The following is a 23,547-nucleotide window of genomic DNA, read 5'->3' on the forward strand; positions in this document are numbered from 1 at the left end:
TCCGTGGCCAGTGAAATTAGCATTTACTATTTTTTTTTTTTCACTTTGAGTTGTTTGATATTAAAAAGATGCTTTTCACTGGCCTTTTCCAATGAGAGTGAAAGGTGGACTTTGTCTTAACAGTTGAACCACCTCTAGAAAAAGCAGGACTGATCAAGGATATAAATCAAGAAGATGGGACTGCAAACATTGAACAAGGTGAAGAAGAAATGGAAGTTGAAAGTGAGAAGGAAGAAGAAAAACCAAAAGCTGGTGGGGCATTTTCAAGTGCTCTGTCGTCACTAAATGTTCTCCGACCAGGTGGGYTATTGTAATATGTCTGATATATTGAGAAATGCCTTAGCCAGCAGTTACATCAGGTTGGTATATTTGAGGGATTAAGAAATGTTTGTTAGCAATAAGGCCTGCATCTGAGAATTCAGGAAAATGCCATTTTCCAAAGCTGCTCAATTTTACTGTCTCATGGGAGAAAATGCTGCGGTGCAGAATGCTCTAATCTTCATGTCAAAGCYGGGAATTTATTTCTCAACTTGATAAGCTAACAGAATTTGTGATCAAATTAGGTTACTCRATGGGAATTTTAATTGCTTTCAATTAAAACTTTGTCTTCTGTTTGAATGTCTCAGTTACAGGTCTGAAAGGGACCTCAGATATTTCATACTTCATTCTGGCTAATGCAGTTCTTATCAAGCCCGCAGGCCAAAACAATAACTTTAATTTTTTTATTATTATATTTTTTAGGTAGTTTAACTACTTGATATCTGACTATGTGGTACTCTGCTGCCCGAATACAAACTTCCTCTGCATGCCTGTACTTCAGGAAAATTTAGTAGTAYGAGAAAGAAAATTTCTCTAGTTGGCTCCCAGCTTTTTTTCCCCTCTTTTTGCGAGGGCAATTCAAAAGTAGTGCAGTATGTTCCTAATTTTATCTCTAAAGATAAATCATTTGCCTCCAAAGGCATGTCATTTGAAGTGTGAAGAGAATATGAACTTCAGTCTTTTGTATGTACCTAATCAAAGTAATGGTAAAAATTACCGATACTTTAAAAAATTATGTGCTGGGTGGGAGGGAGCATCCTGTGAAGGATATAGGCATGCTGCATTTTTTTTTACTAGCAATGTTGGCAGTTTTTTAGGCCTGCTCTTCTTATTTTTCCTCAACTGTGCTATCATCTTCTATTATCTTTGTCCTGTTTGGTGTCCTTTGATCTCTGAGTTATTGTCACTTACTGAAATGGCCCTCGTTTTGGGGGGGGGCGGGGGGATGGTTTTTTTTTTTTCTTTTTTTAAACAGCTCCCCCTCTTCCCCATGTATAACTAAGAGTCAGGAGCAGTATCAGATCAAGGAGTGGCACAGCAAAAGCCTTAATATTTCCTCCCCTTGCAGTAGTYGGTCCCTGGAAAGGGCTTCCTCTTCTTGGGCATATTTTCTGTAGGGACATTAGGCCTATGGAGCTGATGGAAGCAGAGAAAGCTGTTTTGGGGAGAATCCTACCTTGGAGAGTTACAGGTCTGAAATGTTGCATGTGTAGCTTATAGCTTGCTTGAAGATGTATCTGTCTGCCAGAGTCTTTGCTGCTTAGGAAGAAGAGGTAGTAGGGTGGCAGAGATGAGTGAWGAGGAGTCATAATACCTGCTTGGTTGCAGTGGTTGTTTACCTGTGCAAACATCTGTCTCCAGGAGAAATTCCAGATGCTGCTTTTATTCACGCCGCTAGGAAAAAGCGTCAAATGGCTCGTGAACTTGGAGACTTTACCCCTGTTGACAGTGAACCAGGTAAAAGCCGCCTTGTTCGAGAAGACGAAAATGATGCCAGTGATGATGAAGATGATGATGAGAAGAGGAGGATAGTTTTTACGGTGAAGGAAAAATCCCAAAGGCAAAAGATTGCTGAGGAAATAGGTAAAATCTTTTCAGAAGGACCATTGCACAGCTGATAAATATTCACATTGTTTCACTGCAAGCGCTCCCTGTCAATGTTGTTACAGAGTGCATTTTTCACACAACAAAATATGTCAGGATCATAACCTGTGTAGTGCTTCTCAGATGTAAATCTTTTTTTTCTTTTAAGTACTGCATAAAGATTTGTTTGTTTAAAAAAAAGTGCATAAACTAGATTCCCATGCTAAGAAACACACAGCTGCACAAAATCCTAGCTGAATTTGCACTTAGGAGCAACTATGATGTAATAAGTATTGGTCCTGTATTTATCTTTTTTTACGAAGTGTATATAGTTGTCAGAAGAGCATTTATTCTTCAGGGTAGCATTCTGCTTGCTGGCAAGCAGGTAAAATCTTCAAGAAAAGGATTTTGAAGATCTAGGTTTTTATAGCGTTAGAGAGCTTTACTAACAGTTGACTGCAAGTATGTCCATTAGATCCTTGAAAAGAACCATCCATGAAAATACTTTGGAGTCGTGTCCTTAGTCCTTTGTGAAGAGCGAGGGAGAATGCGCTGAACTCCATGTTCCCAATGGAGCAAGACTTTCAGCATGGCCCTTCCTGTGAATGTATTATCTCCTTGTTACCTCTTTCTTTTACTCGGGCTCAGGTATTGAGGGAAGTGATGATGAAGCCCTGGGGGCAGGGGAGCAGGATGAAGAGCTCAGCAGATGGGAGCAGGAACAGATACGGAAAGGAATCAACATACCTCAGGCACGTATCTGGTTGTGAACCATTCCTGTTCTGTTTTCGTGTATGTTGGCTGAATCCATTGCGAACTTGTCTAGTTTACAGAGGCAGTTYCACTCGAGATGTTTGGTGTGGAATTTCTGATAGTCTTCAGAATGAAGTGAGAGTTCATATTTTAAGTGTCTGGCAATATTTGTTTCTTTTTTCTTTATAAAGAGTATTAGGTAAATTAGGTAAATTAGGTATTGATCACTTTTGTGCTGTTAACTAGCACTTATTTGGAGGTTAGAGTAGAGCTAGAATAATGCCACTTTGAAAAGACTTTTGTTCTYGCTTAGCAGTGTGTTTATAGAGTCTGTGCTGTAACAGCATATGCTTYTTGGCTGTTCCTGGTGTTGCAGCATAAACATAGAGCTGGAAGTTGTACCAGCTTCTGCCATATGTCTCTACACTTCATTTTAGTTATTTTGACAATTACATTAATATATATCTGCCTACGTTTTTCATTTTGCAAGGTTTATGTGAACTAAAATAACTTTTTTTTCCCTTTGGAGTTATATACAGTGTGATCACATGCCACCTCTCTATAGGTTCAACCAAGTCAGCCTGCTGAAGTGAATAATCTGTACTACCAGAACACTTACCAGACACTGTCCTATGGTTCATCGTACGGCATTCCATACACTTACGCTGCCTATGGATCATCGGAAGCCAAGTCTCAAAAAACAGATAATACGGTTCCTTTCAAAACTCCCAGTAATGAGATGACTCCTGTTACTATTGATTTGGTAAAGAAACAGCTTAAAGACAGGTAGGACAGACCATCTTTCTAGACTTAAAGACCTGTCCCCTAGCTTTCTGTTCCTCAGGCACCTCTTAGTGTCGGTGAGCAAATGCAGAGTTTCATCGCTGGAGAAGTTCTGACTGGCACATCCATTAACCAAAAAACAAAAACAAAAAAATGAAGATGACATTGACATTTTGTTTGAAAATCTCCTCGGATTGCTTCTCTGGAAGTGAAGCTTTAAATATGTGGCCATTGATCTTGTTGAAGACAGGTCTGAGTTGCATCTTCTGGACACTGCACAATCTTATAGTCAAGAATTGAAAGGCCAGTGAGGTCTTAGCTTGTCAAGTAACATTTTATTAAGCTGTAAATCAGGTACTTCTGAGTAGATAAAGAATTTAGATTTTAGTCTAAGCAACTTGGGACGTTAAACATTGTAATCTGCTTGTCAGGTATGAGAAGGGTCCTGTTGAATGCACAGCCCAACTGCAGGGAGAAAACATTTCTAAAGAACAACTTGCCCTTTACCTGTCCTCAGAATTGGTTTGTATGCCCCTTGTAGCCTTACAGACTTTGTTAGTCAGCAAGTTGCTAGAGGAGAAAGGTTAGCTCTATGTGAGTTCCAGTTTGTATACTTATTTTGGTAGGTGTACTGTAAAACTCCTTGCTTTTCCCTTTAGGGACAGTTCTGCAGTGTTCTAAGTGCTTTCAGTTCGCGTGAAGGTTCTAGGAGTTGGCTAAGCTGAGTACATTGCACTGCCTAGCTAATTAATTTAGGCCATTAGCCTTGCTATTTAGGTAGAGAGCGGAGAAAGCAGCAAGCTTAAGTTAGAGAATGTCTATAAAATACTTCCCTGGATCTTGCAATGCATGTTTAATGTCTCAACAATCTGAAACATAGACTTTTGGATGTAAACTTGGTATTTATTCGTTGTCCCTCAGGTTGGACTCTATGAAAGAATTGCACAGAGCTAATCGGCAGCAATACGAGAAACACCAGCAAAGCCGGGAGGACTCTACCAAGGCAATTGAGAGATTAGAAGGGTCTTCTGGGGGTATTGGTGAACAGTATAAGTTTTTGCAAGAAATGCGAGGGTATGTCCAAGACTTGCTTGAGTGTTTCAGTGAAAAGGTAAGGATGCAAAAACATTCATCTTCTTTTTCAAAAAAAAAAAAAAAAAAAAAAAAACCCTAGGGAATTGTAGTACATGCCAAACAACACACCTTCCTTTTGAAAAAGTCCCCTGAGAACATTTTCTTCTAAAGGTTTGGTTATTCAAGTGTTAAAAAGACAACTTTTCATCAGGCTCAGTTGGCTATCAAAGTAAGATCTATTATTCAATAACACCAATCACTGCTGTATTTTCTGTTGGAACATAATACTGGCTTTTTATGGCCTGAAAATGTTTTTAGTTTATCTATCTCTAGCAATATGGTAGATGATGTGGCACTCTAACTTCACTCAGATTCTGCCTTCTGCACGTTGGCTATCAGGATAACAAATAACTAGCCAAAAAAAAAAAAAAAAGCAAAATTCTAAGACTGCTAGTTTCCGAAACAGCTTATAAACATGGCAACAAAGATTCATATTTTGTGTGATATTGTAAACTTCCTTCTGCCAAACAATTTCACATTTGGTTAGTACTTTGGTACAAACCAAACTAGTTCTGAACACTAATTCTAAAACTAGTGTTGCTGGCTGAAGCCGGCCACACTTAAGCATACACTTTCTGTGTGGTACAGTCCTCCTGTGTATTTCTAACTTGAAAACTTAGTCACTCTTTCTTCTGCTGTTCATTATGATTTAATTACTTAGCTTGATGTAAATAGTTAAATGAACTATTAAAATATGGTAAATATAATAACATTACAAAAAGTTAAAAATTCATTTAGCAGGATAGACGATTCCTCTGTTTTCTTTATTACATTAATTGTGAGAGTTAAGGGAGGTAAATAATGAAAGTCGATATTCTCCATCACTTCACTTGTTAGTGAGGAAAATGAAAATAGAAGCATTCTGATACAGTGATCACAGTCAGTGATACAGTAGCTGTCCAATATTAATGGCCTTGGAAGTGCTCATCTTCAACCTTCTAAACTAGAGAGTCACCATCAGCCATAAACAAACCTGTGGAAGCGTGGAGCGGTTGATTACCAGCTCATTGATTAGCTCTGACAAATGCTGCTCATGGAAAAAGCAGCATTGCTGAGCCTGTGTTGGTGCTAGCTAATCGTGGAGAATAAAGGTGACTTCTTTGCTACTCCCATCAGTGCTGCTTGCTCAGATACTTAAGCTCTTATTTAAAGAGAACTTCATATTTTTGCTTTTTAGATTATTTTATGTTTTGGAAGACAAGTGAAATATCGATATCTCTATTCAGTGTTTGTGGGKTTTTTTGTTTGTTTAAGTGCTTTTTGTTAGATTTCTGTTGTGGTAAATGTAGGCTGTGCATGGGTGTTGTCTGTATGACTGTCTGCAGTCTTGCTAAAAATATTTTGTTTAAACCAGTTGTTTTGGAAAACACAATTTCGGATGTAAACCAAGCCCTCTAGTCTTTTATCTAAACCAAGCAAGTTTCTTACTAATATTGTACGAAGGTATAGAAGGTCTTTGACAGAGGCCTATTTAGCTATCCTGGGAAATCAGTTCTAGCCATGATGGAACAGCTTAACAAGCCAATGTGTTAAGTTATCAGCAGCTAAATTGCGTTCTTAAAATGTGCCTTTGCGTTCTGGGTGGCTGTTTTTCTGAGGATATTACGTTCCTTCCAAAAATACCCCAAGTGCCAGTCCTGTGAAGTTTCCTTACGTGCTTTTGATCAGTTTAGTGCTTCTTAAAGGTGGTCAGAGTTCTACTTGCTTTGGCTGAGTGTTGCTGAAGTTCCTTTGTGCACAGTGAGCTGCAGGATTAGGCTGGAATGTAGTCAGTTTAACTGCAGCCTTCCTCTTAACTATAGCATCCTATGTATTCCTCAGTCCTTTGGTCACGTCGTCTATTTTGTAATTCAGTACTTTCAGCAGGATGAAAATACTGTGAAATTCAAAACCACAGTAGCCCACAGGACACAGCAGGATTGTTTCTTGGCTYGGTGCTGGTTGTTTTTTGGTTTGGCGTTTTGTTTTTTCCTTTAGGGAGGGAAGGGGAATAAAATTAACAAACACTTCATTTTTTTAAATAGAGTAATAAAATACAGCAGGAAGAGAACCTTCCTATAGAGGTAAATTACCTTCAACCTTTTGTAGGACCTGTGCTGCTGGCTACTTTGCAGTTAAAGCAAGTGTCTGTGTGKCTATATGTAATCCCACACAKACCCTTGCTTTAAATMTTTATATATATTTATATATGTGAATGTTTGCATTATAGTGTATGTATGCATTAAAAGAAAAAAAATCGCTTATTATATATGTATATAAAATAGGACCTTCCCCCATGTGATGCCTTTTCTGTGTTGTATTAGTCCTGGTCTAGACCGTGTTGTTAGTCCGGTTTGCACTGATAGTGACGTGATGCTGAAGTGCTCAGCTGAGCAAGCCCTGGTGCTGTCACAACGCTCCCTCACCTAGGCTCTCTCTCTGTGTCTGTCGACAGTTCTGGAGCAGAGAATGTTACTGCAAAGTGGGCTTTTCTTRCACCCCCACCTTATTCCTCTACCTCTTCAACACGTTAGCCCTCCGTGTCCTTCCCCCTGCCAAAAAGAAAACAGTTTTGTCCTCTGTTTYGAAGAGCCACTGAACCTTTGACATGTATTGCTTATTGCTAAGGTGCAGTGGAGAGTACTGTGAAACAGCTGCCTTTTTTATCTAGATTTTAAAGTCTGGCAATAGAAATATCAAATCTTTTTTTTTTTTTCTTCTCATAAATTATAAAATTGGTGGAATAGAGGGTGCTTGCTTTGTTCCTTCACAAATAAATATGGTCCARAATATACTTTCTGAAAAGGCTAAAAATTGGTAGAAGTGTCTTTACCTTTTGAATCTAAGAATATTCAAGAGAGGAATACTAAAATTTTCTTAGCCTACCTTTGGTAAAATGGTTGGATAATTTGTCACTCTATCTGCAATAGCAATCCTTCAAACAGAGTGCAAGGAATTGTAGATTAATGTACTTTGTAGTCTAAATGTTCTGAAACCTTTGCATTTTTTTCTCTTGTACTGTTTACTTTGGAAGAAAGATAGAAAAAATCACCAAGTTTAAAGTATTGACTAAACAAAGCAGTGAATGAACGAAGGCTGTGTCTTCACAGGAGGTAGTGAAATTGTCAGTCACTCATCAATCGTGGTAACGACTGTAAAAGAATAACTTCCAAGTTTCTTAGGTGGAAAATGGAAAATGTTTTTTGAGTAGATCTAGCTATCTGAATACATACTTTTACTGCTGAGGCAATTCTAGAAAGAAACTTGGGATGATTACAGGAAAAGAAATCGAGGAGTTATTTCAAAAAATGTTTTGACTTCTCAATTTTAGAGTTCTCTTTAGACGTTTACAAGAAGAAACTATTTTCTGTGACAAAGTACAGTAAAACKAATGTTGTTTGACTAAATCTGTTTTCAAATCTGCCTTAAAATCTTAATTTAGACTTCCAACTTTGGAGTCTTCCCTTTCGTCTTCCTCTACTCCCTCTTCTTTCTCAAAAAAAAAAAAAATGGAGTTGGTATGGAGTTCTCTTTCTTGTTTTCTTTTTTCTTTTTTTCTTCCCCCTTGTGATCCAACTTATACCCCAAAGAACTAATAATTCTTGCTTTTAATGTCTCCTCTGATGTGTATATCATTCTGGCATAGCTGAAATGGCACTGCAGCGTTAATSTCATAATTTTAAATTTTGCGAAAGGGGAATCTTTATTATAAATTACTGATAACATGTTCTAAATTGGACCAGTAAACAATTTATTTATTTATTTGTTTGTAAAAGARAAAAAAAGTAGTCTTGGATAGTAGGCAAGAATGAATATTTGAGTTAAAAAGTTGAAGACTGATGACTAAACGTATCCTTGGAGGTAAGGAGGACACAGCATCATTGCAGGATTTGGCCTTTCCAAATTAAGAGTTAAATGAAAAGTTCTGTGTTACGTTTAAATATTTGTAATCTAACTTCAACTTGTCCCAAGAAATGAATCTACAAAAGTGAGCAGTGAATCTACTAATCTCCAGAAACTTCCAATTGCTATAGGACATTTTTTGTTACAGTTCCTATTGAAATTTCATCCAGTTAAAATGCTAATAATAATGGATAGCAGATCTGATTTTAAGTTAGGTCTGTATGTTTCAAAGTTTATTCCTAATGCTTAACTCAGAGGAACTTTACAGTTTTGATTTTAATGTTGGATTAGAGGAAAACTTTGCTTAGATTAATCATTTGATTAGAGGAAATTTAGTAGAACAGGTGCATAAGCACATTATGCCATCAGGTACTTCAATAACCTTTCAACATGTGCTAATAAGTGTTGTAGCAAGATAATACCCATTGGCTTCAGGGGGATAGATTGATGCCTTGTTTTTTCCCCACCACATACAGTCGAGTTGTTTTCATATTAAACTAACAGAATATTGCTAGCACCTGGTTTAAAAATAGAGTGGAAATAATGAGGTCTGTGAATTGTAAGTATTAGCCTGACACAATATTTGAGTGCACTCAGGAAATCACAGAGTGCTTGAAATTACATTTTCCAGTCTCTGAAACAGTTACTTTAGGAACTCGACTGCTGCTGTTGAGAGCTACCCACGCTGTTAAGTGCATGCTTGTCCTTCCAGTTGAAATATTTACTGGTCCAAACGATACGAATGAGTAGAAGAAAAGAGTTTTTGCTGTTAGGAGTACAGTGCCAGCGTTATGCTTTGGAGTAGGACGGGACCCCAGAAAACTGAGCCCCCAAAGGACTTGATGTTACGGAGTGTGTTGTATTTTCACAGGTGCCTCTGATTAACGAGCTTGAGTCCGCAATGCACCAGCTGTACAAACAGCGAGCTTCCCGCCTTGTCCAAAGACGACAAGATGATATTAAAGATGAATCTTCGGAGTTTTCAAGCCATTCAAGTCAGTCCATCTTGAAGGTTTTTATTATTCATTAAACAACCTTGTTTACTTAGGATGGCTTAATGTAAATGTGAATGTTAAAGTATGACACTCTTAAAGCTTGGCCTTGCTCTTGAGATGGGTAGAAGCGAGTTTAGATTAAACGTTCTCTARTCTGTTTGGTTTTAAACTCAAAGCTACTCTAACTCTGACTTCATTTCACCTTTCTGTCAATCTTAACTATATTTTCTCTTTCTCAGCGCTCAAAATATGAGTAGTGGTAATGGTGGTTGTGGTCGTAGTTGGAGCAGAGAAAAACTCCAGGTTTTCTGCTTATGTCAGAACCTTTATTTTGACCTAGTTTATTTGGTAAATTGCCTATAACATCTGCAGCTCTTATAGAAAGCCATGAAGAATTGTGCTAGAGAGTTATTGTCTATGTTATTCTGTAGGCAGCGTAAGTATATCATTTCAGACACTTGGCTGTTTAATTTAAGGATCTGGAAGAGGCTTTTTTTAACGATAGGAAGGAAYCTGATGTCTGAAATATTTTTTAAAATCGGCGCACTAAAATAGCCTTTTATTGTGAGTGTGGAGACAGAGGAATTTTGTTTGGGTGGGGGGGGTGTGTGTGTGGTGATCAGTCTGGTGTGTAAAAACTCTGAAAAAATGTCAAAAGTAGTGTCAAGAGTAATTTGGATGAAAATGTGCACTCCTTTGAGGAGGAGCAGATAGTTGAGCATTAAATGATGAGTCAAAATGTCTCTAATATTAGTCCTTTCAATTTTAGAGAATTTTAAGAAMCTTCAGCTTTTAAAAATGGATTTCTTTCTGCTATTGCTGACATGAAATCCAATAATACTAGCTGTTTCCTAGTGCAAAGTTTTATAAATTTACTGATGTTATGTGAAAGCTTTAGGGCATCAGAGCTGGTCATTGCTTTACAAGAGTGGTCAGCATCAGTGCTTCTTTTAGGGCTTATTTGGAGCCCCAGGCATTATGTGTAGCCCTTTCAGTTTTACCATAAAACACTGTTGTGAGGACCAGAAGCCAGTGCATTGTAAGCAGTTCCTTCAAAGAAGCTTAAATGGACTATTATGGGACAGGAATGTGACTGGGGTAGGAATCAAAGCCAGGGTTAAGGTTGGGTTTTAAGGGCAGATCTTACCTGTCTATCGGGGAGCCCAGAGAACAGATTCTCTCTGGAAATAGTTCAGTTCAGCTGTGCCCTAACCTGGGCATAGGTGCCAGGCTGCATTTGATGTTTGTTGCAGACAGGCAATCTGCTTTTGATGCAACGTGTCAGAACATTGCTGAGGGCTAGAAGTGCATATAAAGTTGCCTGCCAATGTTTCCTTACTTTTTTTTTTTCAAAGAGGGGGGTTTGGTTTTGAGAAGAATTTTTTTTTTTTTTTTTTTTTAAATTAACTTATGGATGAAAGTCATCACTTGTCCAAACATGTTAGTATTGCTTTTATGGAACTAAAATACTTTTTTTTTTTTCCTGTTGTTTTTAACCTTTTTTATGGTGGTTTTGTAAATCAGTTTAGTACATGTAAATATACTCCTGTAATTTGGGTAGGATTTTATTTAAACTTTTATTTACGTTTTAAATGTTTTATTTAAGCTTTTTAAACTAGATTTTAATGGGTGGATTTAAGTACTGGCTAATACTTAWTCCACTTTTAAGAATTTACCAAAAAAAAAGGATGATTTGGAAATGTCTTTAGGCCTGCTTGCTGATCTCTAATCATTTTCACTGATCAGCTATATTTTCTGTAGTCAGAATGGCTTATTACTGAATGACTGTCTGAAAGGGAGAGAGGAGAGGCTGATCTTCTAGTAGATAAGATGCATCTGAAATTTTTGGTAATCTAAAGAATACAAACTTTATTTCAGTGAGGGATACTGTATGAATAGAACTCTGAAATATCATATCACTTTTATCTCTGGTCACTCTTCTCTGCCTTCTTATTTTTTTGTTCACTTTGTTTTTAAAATACATAWATGCTCTACATGCTTATGTGAGCAGCATATTTTTTTTTTTCTTCGACTAATCAGTTTAGGTAGTATTTACTGAAACTGTTGACTTTAAATGGTTGAACACTGCTATGAGAGGGACAAGAGGGAAGTATGGTGACAGCGGTCTCGAGATTGACTTCAAGTGGAGATTTTTCCAACCTCCATTACTTCCTCTTTTAACCTCTAGACTTCTGAATTCAGACTTCAGGGCTCATCTTTTTGAAAACCTTGAGTTTCTACTTCAAGTTTCAAGTTCATTACTTCATAATTTTGCATAGATAAAGGGCTCTTATGAAACTGCCTATAACACATTATATAATCGTAGATAAGCTTTTTAATTTTCATTGATATATTTTTGCAGATAAGGCACTGATGGCACCAAATCTGGATTCTTTTGGACGAGACAGAGTGCTCTATCAAGAACAAGTGAAGCGGCGGACTGCGGAAAGAGAGGCTAGAAGGTAGAGTGCTCAGATTTCTTGTCTGCTTTTTTGGGAGAGCTTACAAAACAGAAACAGCAGGGAAGGAAGGAAATACTGAAGCTGCCTTGCAGGGCATTTCCTGAATAACCCCACCTCATTTAAGTGCACGAAAGGGTTGGCCGTTTTAAATAACGCTTGTTAGAATCACTGAAAGAGAMTAGAACAAACCCGTTCAGTATCCATGTGGTCTCTTCTGTCTTCTTCCTTCACCTTTTTGAGATAACAAAATAGAGAAAGCTGCTCTTACTCCTTACATTCGAAGTTAGGACAAGCTTAGGCAAGGCTCTTCGCTGCTCAGGAGTAGATCTAATAGCTGTTTCGTGCTGTTTTGTCTTCTCAGAGCCCGTCGCAGGCAAGCAAGGGAGCAAACTGGGAAGATGGCTGATCACCTTGAAGGCCTTTCGAGCGATGATGAGGAAACCTCAACGGATATTACAAACTTCAATATGGAGCGAGGTTAGAAAAATCACTGGGGCTTATGTAGTAAACTATAGAAAATTTAGCTTTTTTTTTAAAAAAAAAAAAAGCAGTTCAGAAGTAGCCCCACATACATGTTTTACTATATTTTGGTGAAAGAAATTGTTTCTGGCAGAATCAGCAGGGTCATCAAAGTATTCCTTTATGCCAGTCCCCTGTGCAGTTTGCAGCTAACTAAATCTTCCATCTGTAGTGAGTTGGAACATGCTGCAGGTTTGGAACATGCTTGATCATTCTCCAGAAATCTGCTGACAATTGGTTATATGCTGACACATTATTTTGCTTTACATGTAGAATTTTGAAGAGTTTAGAAACTTTTGTTGCTTGTGAGGAAATACATTATGCATTTCTAGATGGTTATGCAAAATTCCATTGRCAAAGTTTTAATAGATTCTGGTTATAGTCTGTCAAACTTTGCTAAAGTTAACAAAGTTGACTATAAAACATTGCAGAAAGATCTTGTAGTGCTGGCAGATTTTAAATTCATCTGCAGTTTTATGACCAGTTTGCTCAAAGTAACTTTTACTGTAGTTATGCAATGAATGGGGTTGTAAATTAAGCTAATGCCTCTTGAGCACTGAGGGAATTGCAAGAATCTTGAGGGCGTGTGTGTGTGTGTAGTGCAGATAGTCTGATAAAACAGTCAGCTTGGACAGTGGCAGGTAAAAGGAAAAGAGAAGACTAGAGGTTACTGCGAAAGCAGCCACAGTAATCCTGTTACCTTCTCGTCTTGAACCTCAGCAGCATTATTACCATCTCTCRCTAGGGGAGCTTATTTAGATTAGGGCAAGTGCAGAAAAGGGGGAGCACAGAGAAATGCATCGGTAGGTTGGTTTGTATGTCTGTGTGGAGACATGAAACACTCTGGACTCTTCAACTAGGAAAAGGAAAGCAGAAAGTAAGTGGGGATTTTATAACCAGAATCAAAATATTTGGAGCTCTAAGAATACYCTTTTATCTCTCGGAGGGAGAGCTTAAGAGAAATTAAGCAATCGGATAGGTTTAAAGTAAGTAAATCRGTCTTACCAGAGACAAGAATGCTGAACCCAGTGCTGGAGCTGGTGGTAGAGGAACAAACTCTGAGCAGATGAAGAGAAGCATTTTGATGAATTGTCAAGCAGGTGAATCCTTCAAAAGGGCAAATATTTTGCATCTCTTTAGCTGGTCAATGCACGAAAACTGTGGATGCAAGTAAAGAGCTATTTTAACAAATAAAGCATCTATTCAGAGTTGTTAGGTGCTATAATAAACTTCAATAAGATAAATGATAAAGATGGAAAATTTAGTGTGGCCAAATTGTTTTTTCTGTGTACATGAACGCTTTCTGTAAGAGCATTGTCAAATTTTGAATAAGTATTATATTTATAAAGCTTTCATTTATCATCCATAGCTCTTGCCATAGCCATAATCAGTGGTGAGCTATATGGGACAGCAGGGTGCATCTTAGACCTGCTGAGTCTTTTGTAGACTGAGCATCTCTTCTAGACCCCAGTGTGGAAATTGTTTGTATTGCATAACGCTCCCTCAGTGTGGTGGGTRTTTTAATGTTAGTTATGTGCAGGTAACTGCTGTCACTTAGCATTTAGAACTGTGTGGCCATGGCAAGAAGYGACTGGCTAYGATARAACTAACCCTGGAGAATAAAAAAGRCGAGAGGAAAACAATACCTAGGTAACTGAGACAAATTAATACGTGAAAAAAATGGATCACCAAAAAAAAGTAATTATGTTAAAATACAGCAAATATGATAAGGGATTGCCATGGTTGCTATGTCCTAATGTCATGTGTTCAGCAGCTTAGTGTGATTTTTACCAGGACYGCTTTTTGTCTGTTGTGCTTATTCACTCAGCCTGGCTCAGAGATGCTGCCCTTGGATGAACAAAGTTACAGAATAACGTGGGTTGGAAGGAACCTGCAKGGAGGTCCTTCCTCCTGTTCCAAACTCCCACCCAAAGCACAAGGCCAGCTTTGAAGTTAAACCCACTCTGTTTTCTTGTTGCAAGACTGGTAATCATTGTATAAGGTGTTTAAAGCAGGGCTTGTAATAAAACAGTATACCAGGTAGTACCTATGTGCTCATATTTTTATTATCTTTTATACTTGAGGCAGAATTGAAATCTTTGAAATAAAACTTCTTTTTTACATTGACAACAGTTGAMGTTTATGCTGTTCAGTTTCAAAGTCTGTCCTGAAAGGTACTATAGAGAAAAAAGATAATTAACTTACTGCCATGACTTTCTTCCCCTCACCAGATCGTATATTAAAGGAGTCCAGTAAAGTTTTTGAAGATGTTTTGGAAAGCTTTTATTCAATTGATTGTATTAAGTCACAGTTTGAAGCTTGGCGTTCAAAGTACTTTGCTTCTTACAAGGATGCTTATATTGGCCTCTGTTTACCGAAGCTGTTCAACCCTTTAATCAGACTTCAGCTGCTTATCTGGACTCCGCTGGAGGTAAGCCCCTGTGCAAGCAACTTTCACGTCAGCTTTTCTATTGTAGTCCTTTCACGCTTCTGCAGCACAAAGGGAATTGTACCTTTGACGTGTCCTTTTCCCAAGGGCATGTTCTAGGCATGCAGCTTGTAGCAGACATGTATGTGCCTTTCTGATGGGTTTCTGGGCTGTTGTTCCTAATGATTTTTTTTTTTTTCCCCTCTGATTCCTAACAGGCCAGAGTTAAACTCAGCACATAAAGGAGCTTTTTCAGGGAATACTATAGACCAAAAAGCCAAGCAGATTCTTCAATATTACATTTAGGTTTAAAAAATAATTGAAATCAGGGATTCTGGAGATGTTTCTTCAGATGAAGTGGAACTAAGAAGCTGGTTCTTTTGGTGRCTTATGACCCACGTTTCTGCACAATGCACCCTTGCCTCTCTCGCCTGCCTGTTTGCCCTCTCTAGGTCTTTGCCTGACAGTTTAAGCCCTCTCATAGCACTTGTTGCCCAGTTATTAAGTAGGGAGCCTGGGAGAAGCAGCACAACTGCAACCCAGCACCCCTGGCACGAGTTTGTTGGCCAGCCTGTGTATGTGCTGGTGTGAGCAGCCTTGGGACAAACAGTTCAGGTCACTCGACTCCCAAGTTCTTCCTAGCAGTGAAAGCCCTCCAGGTGAAGGGAGGCTGTTTTGACTCCAGTCAGTAGCTTATTTTCACAGTACTTGTAGGAATTTACTTGTTACTGGGGGCTGGGAGAAGGTGGGTCAAGCCACGAGACCCTATTTTGTTAGACAACTAGACTAATGAGCCAGATGGGCTCTGTCCACTTTCAAAGCTAAGCTTATCTGTATATCTCGGCTTGTTTCAAATGACTGGTCCTCTCCTTTCTTCAGAGGTGTGTTTTCTCAGTCACAAGGAGTATTTGTAGAAGGCAGTCTTCTGCTCCGACCGCAGAGGGCGGGAAGTAAGAGTCTTTTGAGGACATTCAGGGTATTTACCCTGCCTAAATGAGGGGCAGCCTGTAAAAGGTGACCTCATTCAACTTCAGTCTGCTTTTTAATGTGTATTTTGTGAATACTCTGTTCTCCCTGTTTTACTTTCATGTGAGTTTCCAGGCTTGCAAAATCAGCTTAAGTTAGTTGGAGACAAGGTATTGAATTCCTAAATCTTACAGTTTTTGCTGCTGTTTCTGCATTGTCTGTTACTGTCTCTAAGCATCTTGTTAAGCCAGAAAAAAATACAAGATTCAAAAGACCTTTAAGTCCAGAAAAACATAATTGTGTAATGTAAGCAGTCTATGTATTTCTCATTTTCCCCTTAATCTGTGTGCTCTTGTTTGGCTTGTGTATAATTAGAAGTTAAAATCTTCAGGGCAACAACTGTCCAAAAAAGTCCTGTTTCTGCCATTTCCACTGTACTAGTGATTGTGCAGTTGCAGGATGAATTGGCATATTTGCCTGATCTGTGGAAAATTAACCTTGCAACCCATGCAAAGCCAGGTTTTGGTTGGGGAAAAGAATCATTTCTCCATTCCCTTGTCAGGAACTGGGCTTGCCTGCCTTTCTGAAGGAAACAGCACCGCTTCAGGAGTGGGGGAGCCAAGGCAGGAGGTGAACTGACTTGCCCGTCCTCATACCTGATTCCTTTGGTCCATGTGTAGGTGAATACCTGACGCTTACAGGAAAAGGAYTGGATTTTCAAATGGTTACTGTGCTCAAATACAGCTTACCTAGCTGGAGCACTGTAGACAATTGTAAAGCAATTTTTTTCTAGTCAGGTGGTATATCATACTTCTGGAGCTCCAGCAAGTTTTATTTTATTTTAACTTATTGACTTCCAATTACTGGTTTAGATTTTGACCTCTTCTCCAATTCACTTTATTAGGGCAAGTGTCGAGATTTTGAGACTATGTTGTGGTTTGAATCGCTGCTGTTTTATGGCTGTGAAGAACAAGAGCAAGAAAAAGATGATGCTGATATTTCGCTATTACCTACCATTGTGGAGAGAGTAATTCTCCCTAAGTTAACAGGTATCCTTTGGGKTTTTTGTTTAAGGCTTTTATTTTAAGTGCTTGTTTATGGTTTTAGATTTTGCTGGTTTGTAAATTCTCGATTGTTGTGTATCTGACTGCCTTGCTGCCTGTTTCTGAGCTGGATAATCCTTTAATCTCTTGCAGTGATTTCTGAAAATATATGGGATCCTTTTTCTACAACACAAACATCTAGGATGGTAGCAATGGTGCAAAAATTAGTAGATGGATACCCTTCAGTGGTGAATGCTGAAAACAAAAATACACAAGTAAGTGTGGGATGAATTAAGGAATGTGAATATATCTGGTAAGACGCTATACTGCAAAACATGGCATATGTGGTGGGAATCAAGAAGTTTGCTGTTTGATATAATGCTGGCTAGTTGCACAGAGYTGGGTAACAGCATTAAAATAGGAGGAGGAACTTGGTCAGTGAAGCCTGCCCCAAAATTAGGGTAGAGATGAAGGGAGGAGTGCTACTAAGGTGCAGTYTGTGATTTGCTTTTAAAGGTCAGCTGAGGTGGTTAAAACTTTCTTTTGGGGATCTTTGTAAGCTCTCCAAATCTGTTGTCAAAATTTGCTTGTCAGTACTTGCACCGCAAGCTCGAGTGCAGTGCCAAATGCAGTGCCCACAAATGTGGGGCTCTTAGAATAACAAGAGATGGGGCCAAAGCGTGGGGCAGGGGGAAGTTAGCTGAAGGTTAAAATGACTAAGCTAGGATTTCACAGTAGTTAATTGAGTTTTTGGGATTTTTATTGAAAGTGTGAAAGTTCAACTCTAATTTGTAATCATTACAGATTTCTGTAATATTTTGCTTAAGTATTTAATCATTTTGCTGGTAGTCATGAATGAATTTTTGTTGCTTTTAAAATCAAAATTTCCGTGGCTAACTATTASGTAGTGCACTGGAAATTTCATAGAAATTCATCTATTTCAGATGCTTCTAAARGCATTGTTGCTGCGAATGAGGAGAACACTTGATGATGATGTATTCATGCCATTATATCCAAAAAAGTAAGTTTGCTTTTTTAAATATTGTATTAGATTTGTTTATTTGCAGGTCAGTGCCTTTTTTTCCATAGGTTTTAGGGKTTTTTTTCTCCCATACTTTTATATGTTTCACTGTCTGGATAAAGGAGCTGTGTCATCGCTGTGCTGTGAGCATTAAGCAGGGATTGGCTGAGCGGAGGAATGGAGTATTTATAGAAATGTGTGTGTGGGAAGGAGGAAGGCAGCAAACTTGAGACAGAAGAGCTCTTGGTTGCTCATTAAAGAAATCTCTTGCTTTCCAGCATCTTAGAAAACAAGAACTCCGGCCCATATTTGTTTTTCCAACGTCAGTTTTGGTCTTCTGTTAAGGTAAGTCAGTAAATAGATCTGGTAGAGTTTTGACCTGAACAGTGTAGCAACAAAATATTCTTCATATTTTTGGAAGATGGCAGATGGAGTTTTGTCCTAACTTTAATAGAAAGAGCTGCAGAATTCTCAGAAAGAACAGGTAGGATTCTTAGCCTTTAATAACAAAGTCTGAAGGCTTTAAAAGCCTTTGCCAGATGGAAGCAGAGCCTTTTAAATTGCGTACTGTGGCTTTACTCGGCAACCCAGGGCTTTCCTTTTTTGAAAGGATGTCATTGTGTTTGTCAAAATAAAATGTGTGGTGCTTTTAGTTCACTTGTGTGGGAATGAGAGAACTTGGTTTGTTTACTTCTTTTTAATCGTGTGAAAAACCTCATAATAATAACTGGGATAAAAAGGCAGATTTGTGCCTGTTTTTGTARAAGTAGTTACTTTGTAAAATGTGAGAGCAGTTGTAATTCTGGTCTCCTTGAAACAACGGGTGTGGAAGAGAAAGCCTGCACRTGTGTAATGCGTACTACCGAGTTTCCAAAGGTGTGCAGGAAACTAAAGCTTTTGTAGTTTTGGGGAAATGAGAGATTAGAAAAGGGAGGGTTTGAGAGCAGTGAGGGATKATGCTGCTGACCTCTGTGATCCTGCAAATAAAACTGTCTGGAATTTTCTATACAAGATTACAGCAGTGAGAGAGATTGCACTCCTAGTAGCTTTGGATCACCTCATTTCCTTGAAGTACTTGCTSTTCTTTTTTTCCACTCAAAAATGAACTTTCTCTTAGAGCAAAAAGTACTTGAAGCTCATTTATTAAAATGCTGATTTTTAGGAGTGATATCGCCCGCCTCTGGCCCTGTCTGTGGGAGCCAGGGTGGTTCACAACTCCTCAAGCTGCTGTCCCTGTTTTATTTTGAAGAAACGTTAGAACTCGGCCGCCTTGTGCTAGCAGGTCCCCTGCAGCAGAGCAAAGAGCACATGCGGAGGCTGGCGAGGCCGGCGTTGGCTTTGCTGCTTCCTCAGGGGCTCCTGGCCGCTCTGTCCTTGGAGCGGGGCCGGAGCCGCGCCGGCAGCAACGGTGTCTCTTGTGGGAACTTCTCCCACTCGATACTGCTCCTTCTTGCGTTCTGAGTGGTTTTGAAGCTATCAAAAGGCACCTTTCCCTTGCTGACCTTGGCCGTACTGATGCATTYGAGGCTTTTGACAGAGCCCTGGCACAGGCTGCCCAGGGAGGYTGTGGAGTCTCCTTCCCTGGAGATCTTCAGCACCTGCCTGGATGCCACCCTGTGCTCAGGGTGTCCCTGCTGGAGCAGGGAGGTTGGATTAGATGATCTTTTGAGGGCCCTTCCAACCTCAACCATTCCGTGGTTCTTTAGAGTATTGTTTGTCCATACGCTTTTAATGCTTATTTTTCCCCTGTATTGCATCTTCAGTTATTAGGAAACTTTCTCCAGTGGTGTGGAATCCTTTCGAACAAAACTCTCCAGGAACTGTCAATAGATGGTCTGCTAAATAGATACATTCTTATGGCTTTTCAGAATTCTGAGTATGGCGATGACAGCATTAAGAAAGCACAAAGTGTAAGTGAAAATGAACAAAATAATGAAAATACTTTTTAATTTGGAAGTTGCAGTTGATGGAGAAGTGTAGTTTAAACTTGAGGACAGTCTTGAAATTCAGGCGGTCCTGGCTTTGATATTGCAATGTCAATGAAAAATCGGATAATAAATAAAATTAAGAGGTCAACTAAAAAACAAACCTTCCCTCGTTGCTGTCTGTAGATAGTGTAGGCACAGTGTATATTTTAGTGTTTTTACCAATTGAATTTTGGATTGCCGTATTTTTGTCAGAAGTTCTTTGCAGTTTCACTTAATTGGGCCTTGTCACTGCAGTTTCACTTGGCAGATTTCCCAAATTATGTTGATTTTTTTTAACAATGTTGGTTAATTTAAAAAAAAAAAAAATTCTTCTTTTTTTATGTTATGTCTAGGTCATTGCTTGCTTTCCTAAACAGTGGTTTGCTAATCTAAAAGGAGACAAGACAATTTCTCAGCTGGAAAACTTCTGTAGATACCTTGTTCACCTGGCTGACACAATTTATAGAAACAGCATTGGTTGCTCTGATGTAGAGAAAAGAAATGCAAGGTAATTTATATTAACGCAGCTGCGTTTCTTGTGCTTTGAGGTGCTTGGCTGATGTGGGCACACGTCGGTAAATATCTCCGTGCTACTGCAGATCCATCAGTTTTCTTTGAATCCAGTCTTGATGTTGTTATGGTGTGATAGATGGTGGTTTGTACGGTGGTGGTGAACAGCAGCTGCTCGAAATTACCAGATATTCAAAATACATTTTATACTACTCCTTGATTCTGGAGAATTTTTTACTTTTTGGACTCCATCCTCTGAGCCTGTTGTTCATTCCTGCATAATGAATTCTGGATTGTAATTTATGCTTTTGAAATAATACTATATGAAAGTCCTATTTAGACTTATCTTGTTTTCTGTCGTCTGAGAGTCTTTTTACTTCTCACATGAAGAGAAAGAATTTTTCCTTGAAACATGACATAATGATCATAAATCTTGATTAAGGCCTTTTTTTCTGGTACAGTGAATAACTCAAAAATCCTTCTTCCCCCCCCCCCCCCCCCTTCCCCTCTCCCAGTTACTATATTGTTGGACATTTATCTGTTAGGAGAATTACTTTCCAGTTTAGCATATCCAGTTCTCAGAGAAGCAGGGCTTTGTGCCACACCAGATCATGCTGAAACTTCTTTTTATCCACTCCCAAGTGTCTGCACTATATAATCATAATGTCACATACCAATTTAATGTCATGTAACAATTTAAATTTCCCCATATGATCCAAATCCAGAGTAGACCCTTTCCTCCTTTCTTTCTGAAACCAAAATGCCTGGTCTAGTCTGGGATRGGAATCCATTAAAAGACTTCAGAGAGAGTCCAGTAGAGATTAAACTTTATCTCCTGTTTTCATAGCCAGTTTCTGAATAGGAAAGAACTCTCTTTGCCAGTTGAACTTGTCTCCCAAAACTTGGTAGAACTTTTGTATTGGAAGTTTAATAGCAAATTAATACTTTTCTTTAGTGATTTTTGGTATAATTTCTGTTTTCTAAATTCCTCCCCTTCAGCCTCAACCATTCTGTGATTCTTTGATTCCTGCTATTTCCATGCATTTAATAAGTCTTCTCTCATTGCCCCCACTAAGCAGATGAAGTGAGTCTGCGACAGAAATACAGCACTGAATAACTGAAAGATGTTGTGTCTATTCATGTGAAAGTCATACAGTTCTGTCTTAACAAACGCATTGACTTCTGCAGAGAGGACTGAGGTTAATTTCTCAAAGTTGTAGGATTTTTTTTTTTCTTTTTAAGAATCAGTTTCACTTTTAACATGAATTTTTGACCTCTAGTATTGTCTGAGAGATTTAAATTTAATCTCTGATGTCCCTTTAAGATATAAAAACGTTCTTGGGAGCTTAGAAAGTTCAGACAACCCCCATGTCCCTCTCCCCAAGCAGTTTGTTCACTCCAAGCTACTTAAATCACCTGAATTAAAATGCATTTTGTGTGGCAGACTTCTTACCTTTTTAAGGCATGCACGAAAATATTTTTGTGCTTGACTTTTTGGGGGTGGGGAGGGTAAAAACAAAAATTACTGGTCAGTAGCTGTGATTTAAATGCCTTAACTAATCCAAATGTTTTTCTTTAGACTGTACTGCTTTTAGATTTTATATAGATATATATAATATATACATATATAATATATAAGACAATTTGGTGCATAAAGTTGATAATCTAACTTTTTGTACTACTATTAAGCAAGTAGGATGGAAGGTAATGTGAAACTATCTGAAACCAGTTTGTTTTATCCATTCATACTCATGGTTTTGGGGAAGAAAGGAGATTGTTAAAATAGTGATACAGGTTCAGTGTTGTTTAGTTCTTGTCTTGACTTTTCCCTTTCCTCTTATTTAGGGAGAACATAAAGCAGATAATAAAGCTTCTAGCAAGTATCCGAGCACTGGATCACGCTGTGGCAGTTGCAAATGATCACAATGTAAAAGAGTTAAAGATTTTAATAGAAGGGAAATAGAACTTTTCTGACAACTCATTTTGAGCTTTAAAACCATTCCTGATGTGTAATTTATGTACATATGTAAAGTTTCTTAAACTGTAAAGTATTGATCCTTGTTTTAATACAAAGTGCATTCTTATATACAGCATCCTTAAAAAAGGTTTCTTTGAAATTAAAAACAGAAACCCAAGATTATCATCTTTCCCAAAATCAGACTTTCCTCAAAGTTTCTCAAAATCTTGTTTACAGAACCACTTTGTACCCTTGACTAGTAGTCATCTACTCTAATTGTTCCATGGTTAACTGGAATGTGTATAATATGTTATGTGTAATACAATGAATGCATATATTTATACCACCATGTTACTTTCACACTGGATATAGAGATCTTTTACTGTTGAAATAAGCTTTTCATTTGCTTAAAAAAAAAAATCCTCATTTTGACAATGAAATGATCATATTATTGGTCAAAAGGGCTGGCAAAACGTATTTATATGTGAAAATTGTTTGACCTAAATTGTAGACTTTCAAATGGCATCTGACCTTTAAAAAGTGTTTGTGCTGGGCTCAGGTGGGAACAGCTRAAGTTTGATTTGCATTCAGAATGTGGAGCTCTCGGATCTGTTCTTGGGGCCAGACCGGAGAAGAGGACCCAAATCAGTACTCTAAAGGCTTGTTCAACACTGGCTCACAATAAGACCTTGTGATTACTGTGCAAGGATACATGACAGCACCTGCTGAGCTCAAACTGCCTTCCGTTTTGGACGGATAATATGTCACRTATGGGCTCTGGACCTTAATTCCCTGCGCAACTGGGTGAAATTTACTGCTCCTGCACCTTTTTTTCCTTGGGACCTGTTCATCTGATTGGTTTAGCTAAAGATGTCAAGCGAAATGAAGGAAAATGTTGTCTCCTGTGATCTGAAGTATTTATATTGTAGTAAATACTTCAAATAATGTACTTAACAGGAGGTATAACTAAGAATACAGTCTTACAAAATGCTTAATTTAGCTGTAAATTAAAATGAAAGCCCTTTAAATACATGAGCTGGTTTACATTGAATACTAGTGATGTGATCTTGGGGTGGTCCAAGGATTAGTAACGGCTGTAGTAACCTTGGATTGAGATCTATTTCCAGGTGTGCCCTACTTCTTTGGGAACTGTAGCAATAAATTGGCATACTGAAATGGCATAAGAATCATTGTATTTTATGCTCATGTCATGTGGTATAAATGA

General features: G+C 38.4%; 1 protein-coding gene across 1 annotated transcript in view; it reads left to right on the forward strand.

Annotated features, from left to right (window-relative positions):
* The window catches only part of PAXBP1 (PAX3 and PAX7 binding protein 1), a gene marked incomplete at its 5' end in the record, with an annotated part of 25,444 nt that extends 1,897 nt beyond the window's left edge, over nucleotides 1-23,547 (forward strand). Inside the window, 16 exons of the mRNA XM_026044953.1 lie at nucleotides 124-300; nucleotides 1,681-1,902; nucleotides 2,551-2,654; nucleotides 3,221-3,441; nucleotides 4,360-4,549; nucleotides 9,326-9,449; nucleotides 11,812-11,911; nucleotides 12,273-12,388; nucleotides 14,662-14,861; nucleotides 16,729-16,873; nucleotides 17,021-17,142; nucleotides 17,812-17,888; nucleotides 18,167-18,233; nucleotides 19,652-19,798; nucleotides 20,209-20,363; nucleotides 22,211-23,547. Of these exons, the coding sequence (XP_025900738.1) occupies nucleotides 124-300; nucleotides 1,681-1,902; nucleotides 2,551-2,654; nucleotides 3,221-3,441; nucleotides 4,360-4,549; nucleotides 9,326-9,449; nucleotides 11,812-11,911; nucleotides 12,273-12,388; nucleotides 14,662-14,861; nucleotides 16,729-16,873; nucleotides 17,021-17,142; nucleotides 17,812-17,888; nucleotides 18,167-18,233; nucleotides 19,652-19,798; nucleotides 20,209-20,363; nucleotides 22,211-22,328 (2,285 nt within the window). The remainder of the gene's footprint in view (nucleotides 1-123; nucleotides 301-1,680; nucleotides 1,903-2,550; nucleotides 2,655-3,220; nucleotides 3,442-4,359; nucleotides 4,550-9,325; nucleotides 9,450-11,811; nucleotides 11,912-12,272; nucleotides 12,389-14,661; nucleotides 14,862-16,728; nucleotides 16,874-17,020; nucleotides 17,143-17,811; nucleotides 17,889-18,166; nucleotides 18,234-19,651; nucleotides 19,799-20,208; nucleotides 20,364-22,210) is intronic.

Source organism: Nothoprocta perdicaria, unplaced genomic scaffold (assembly GCF_003342845.1).
Source record: "Nothoprocta perdicaria isolate Ctin4 unplaced genomic scaffold, notPer1 scaffold_391, whole genome shotgun sequence".
Lineage (NCBI taxonomy): Eukaryota > Metazoa > Chordata > Aves > Tinamiformes > Tinamidae > Nothoprocta > Nothoprocta perdicaria.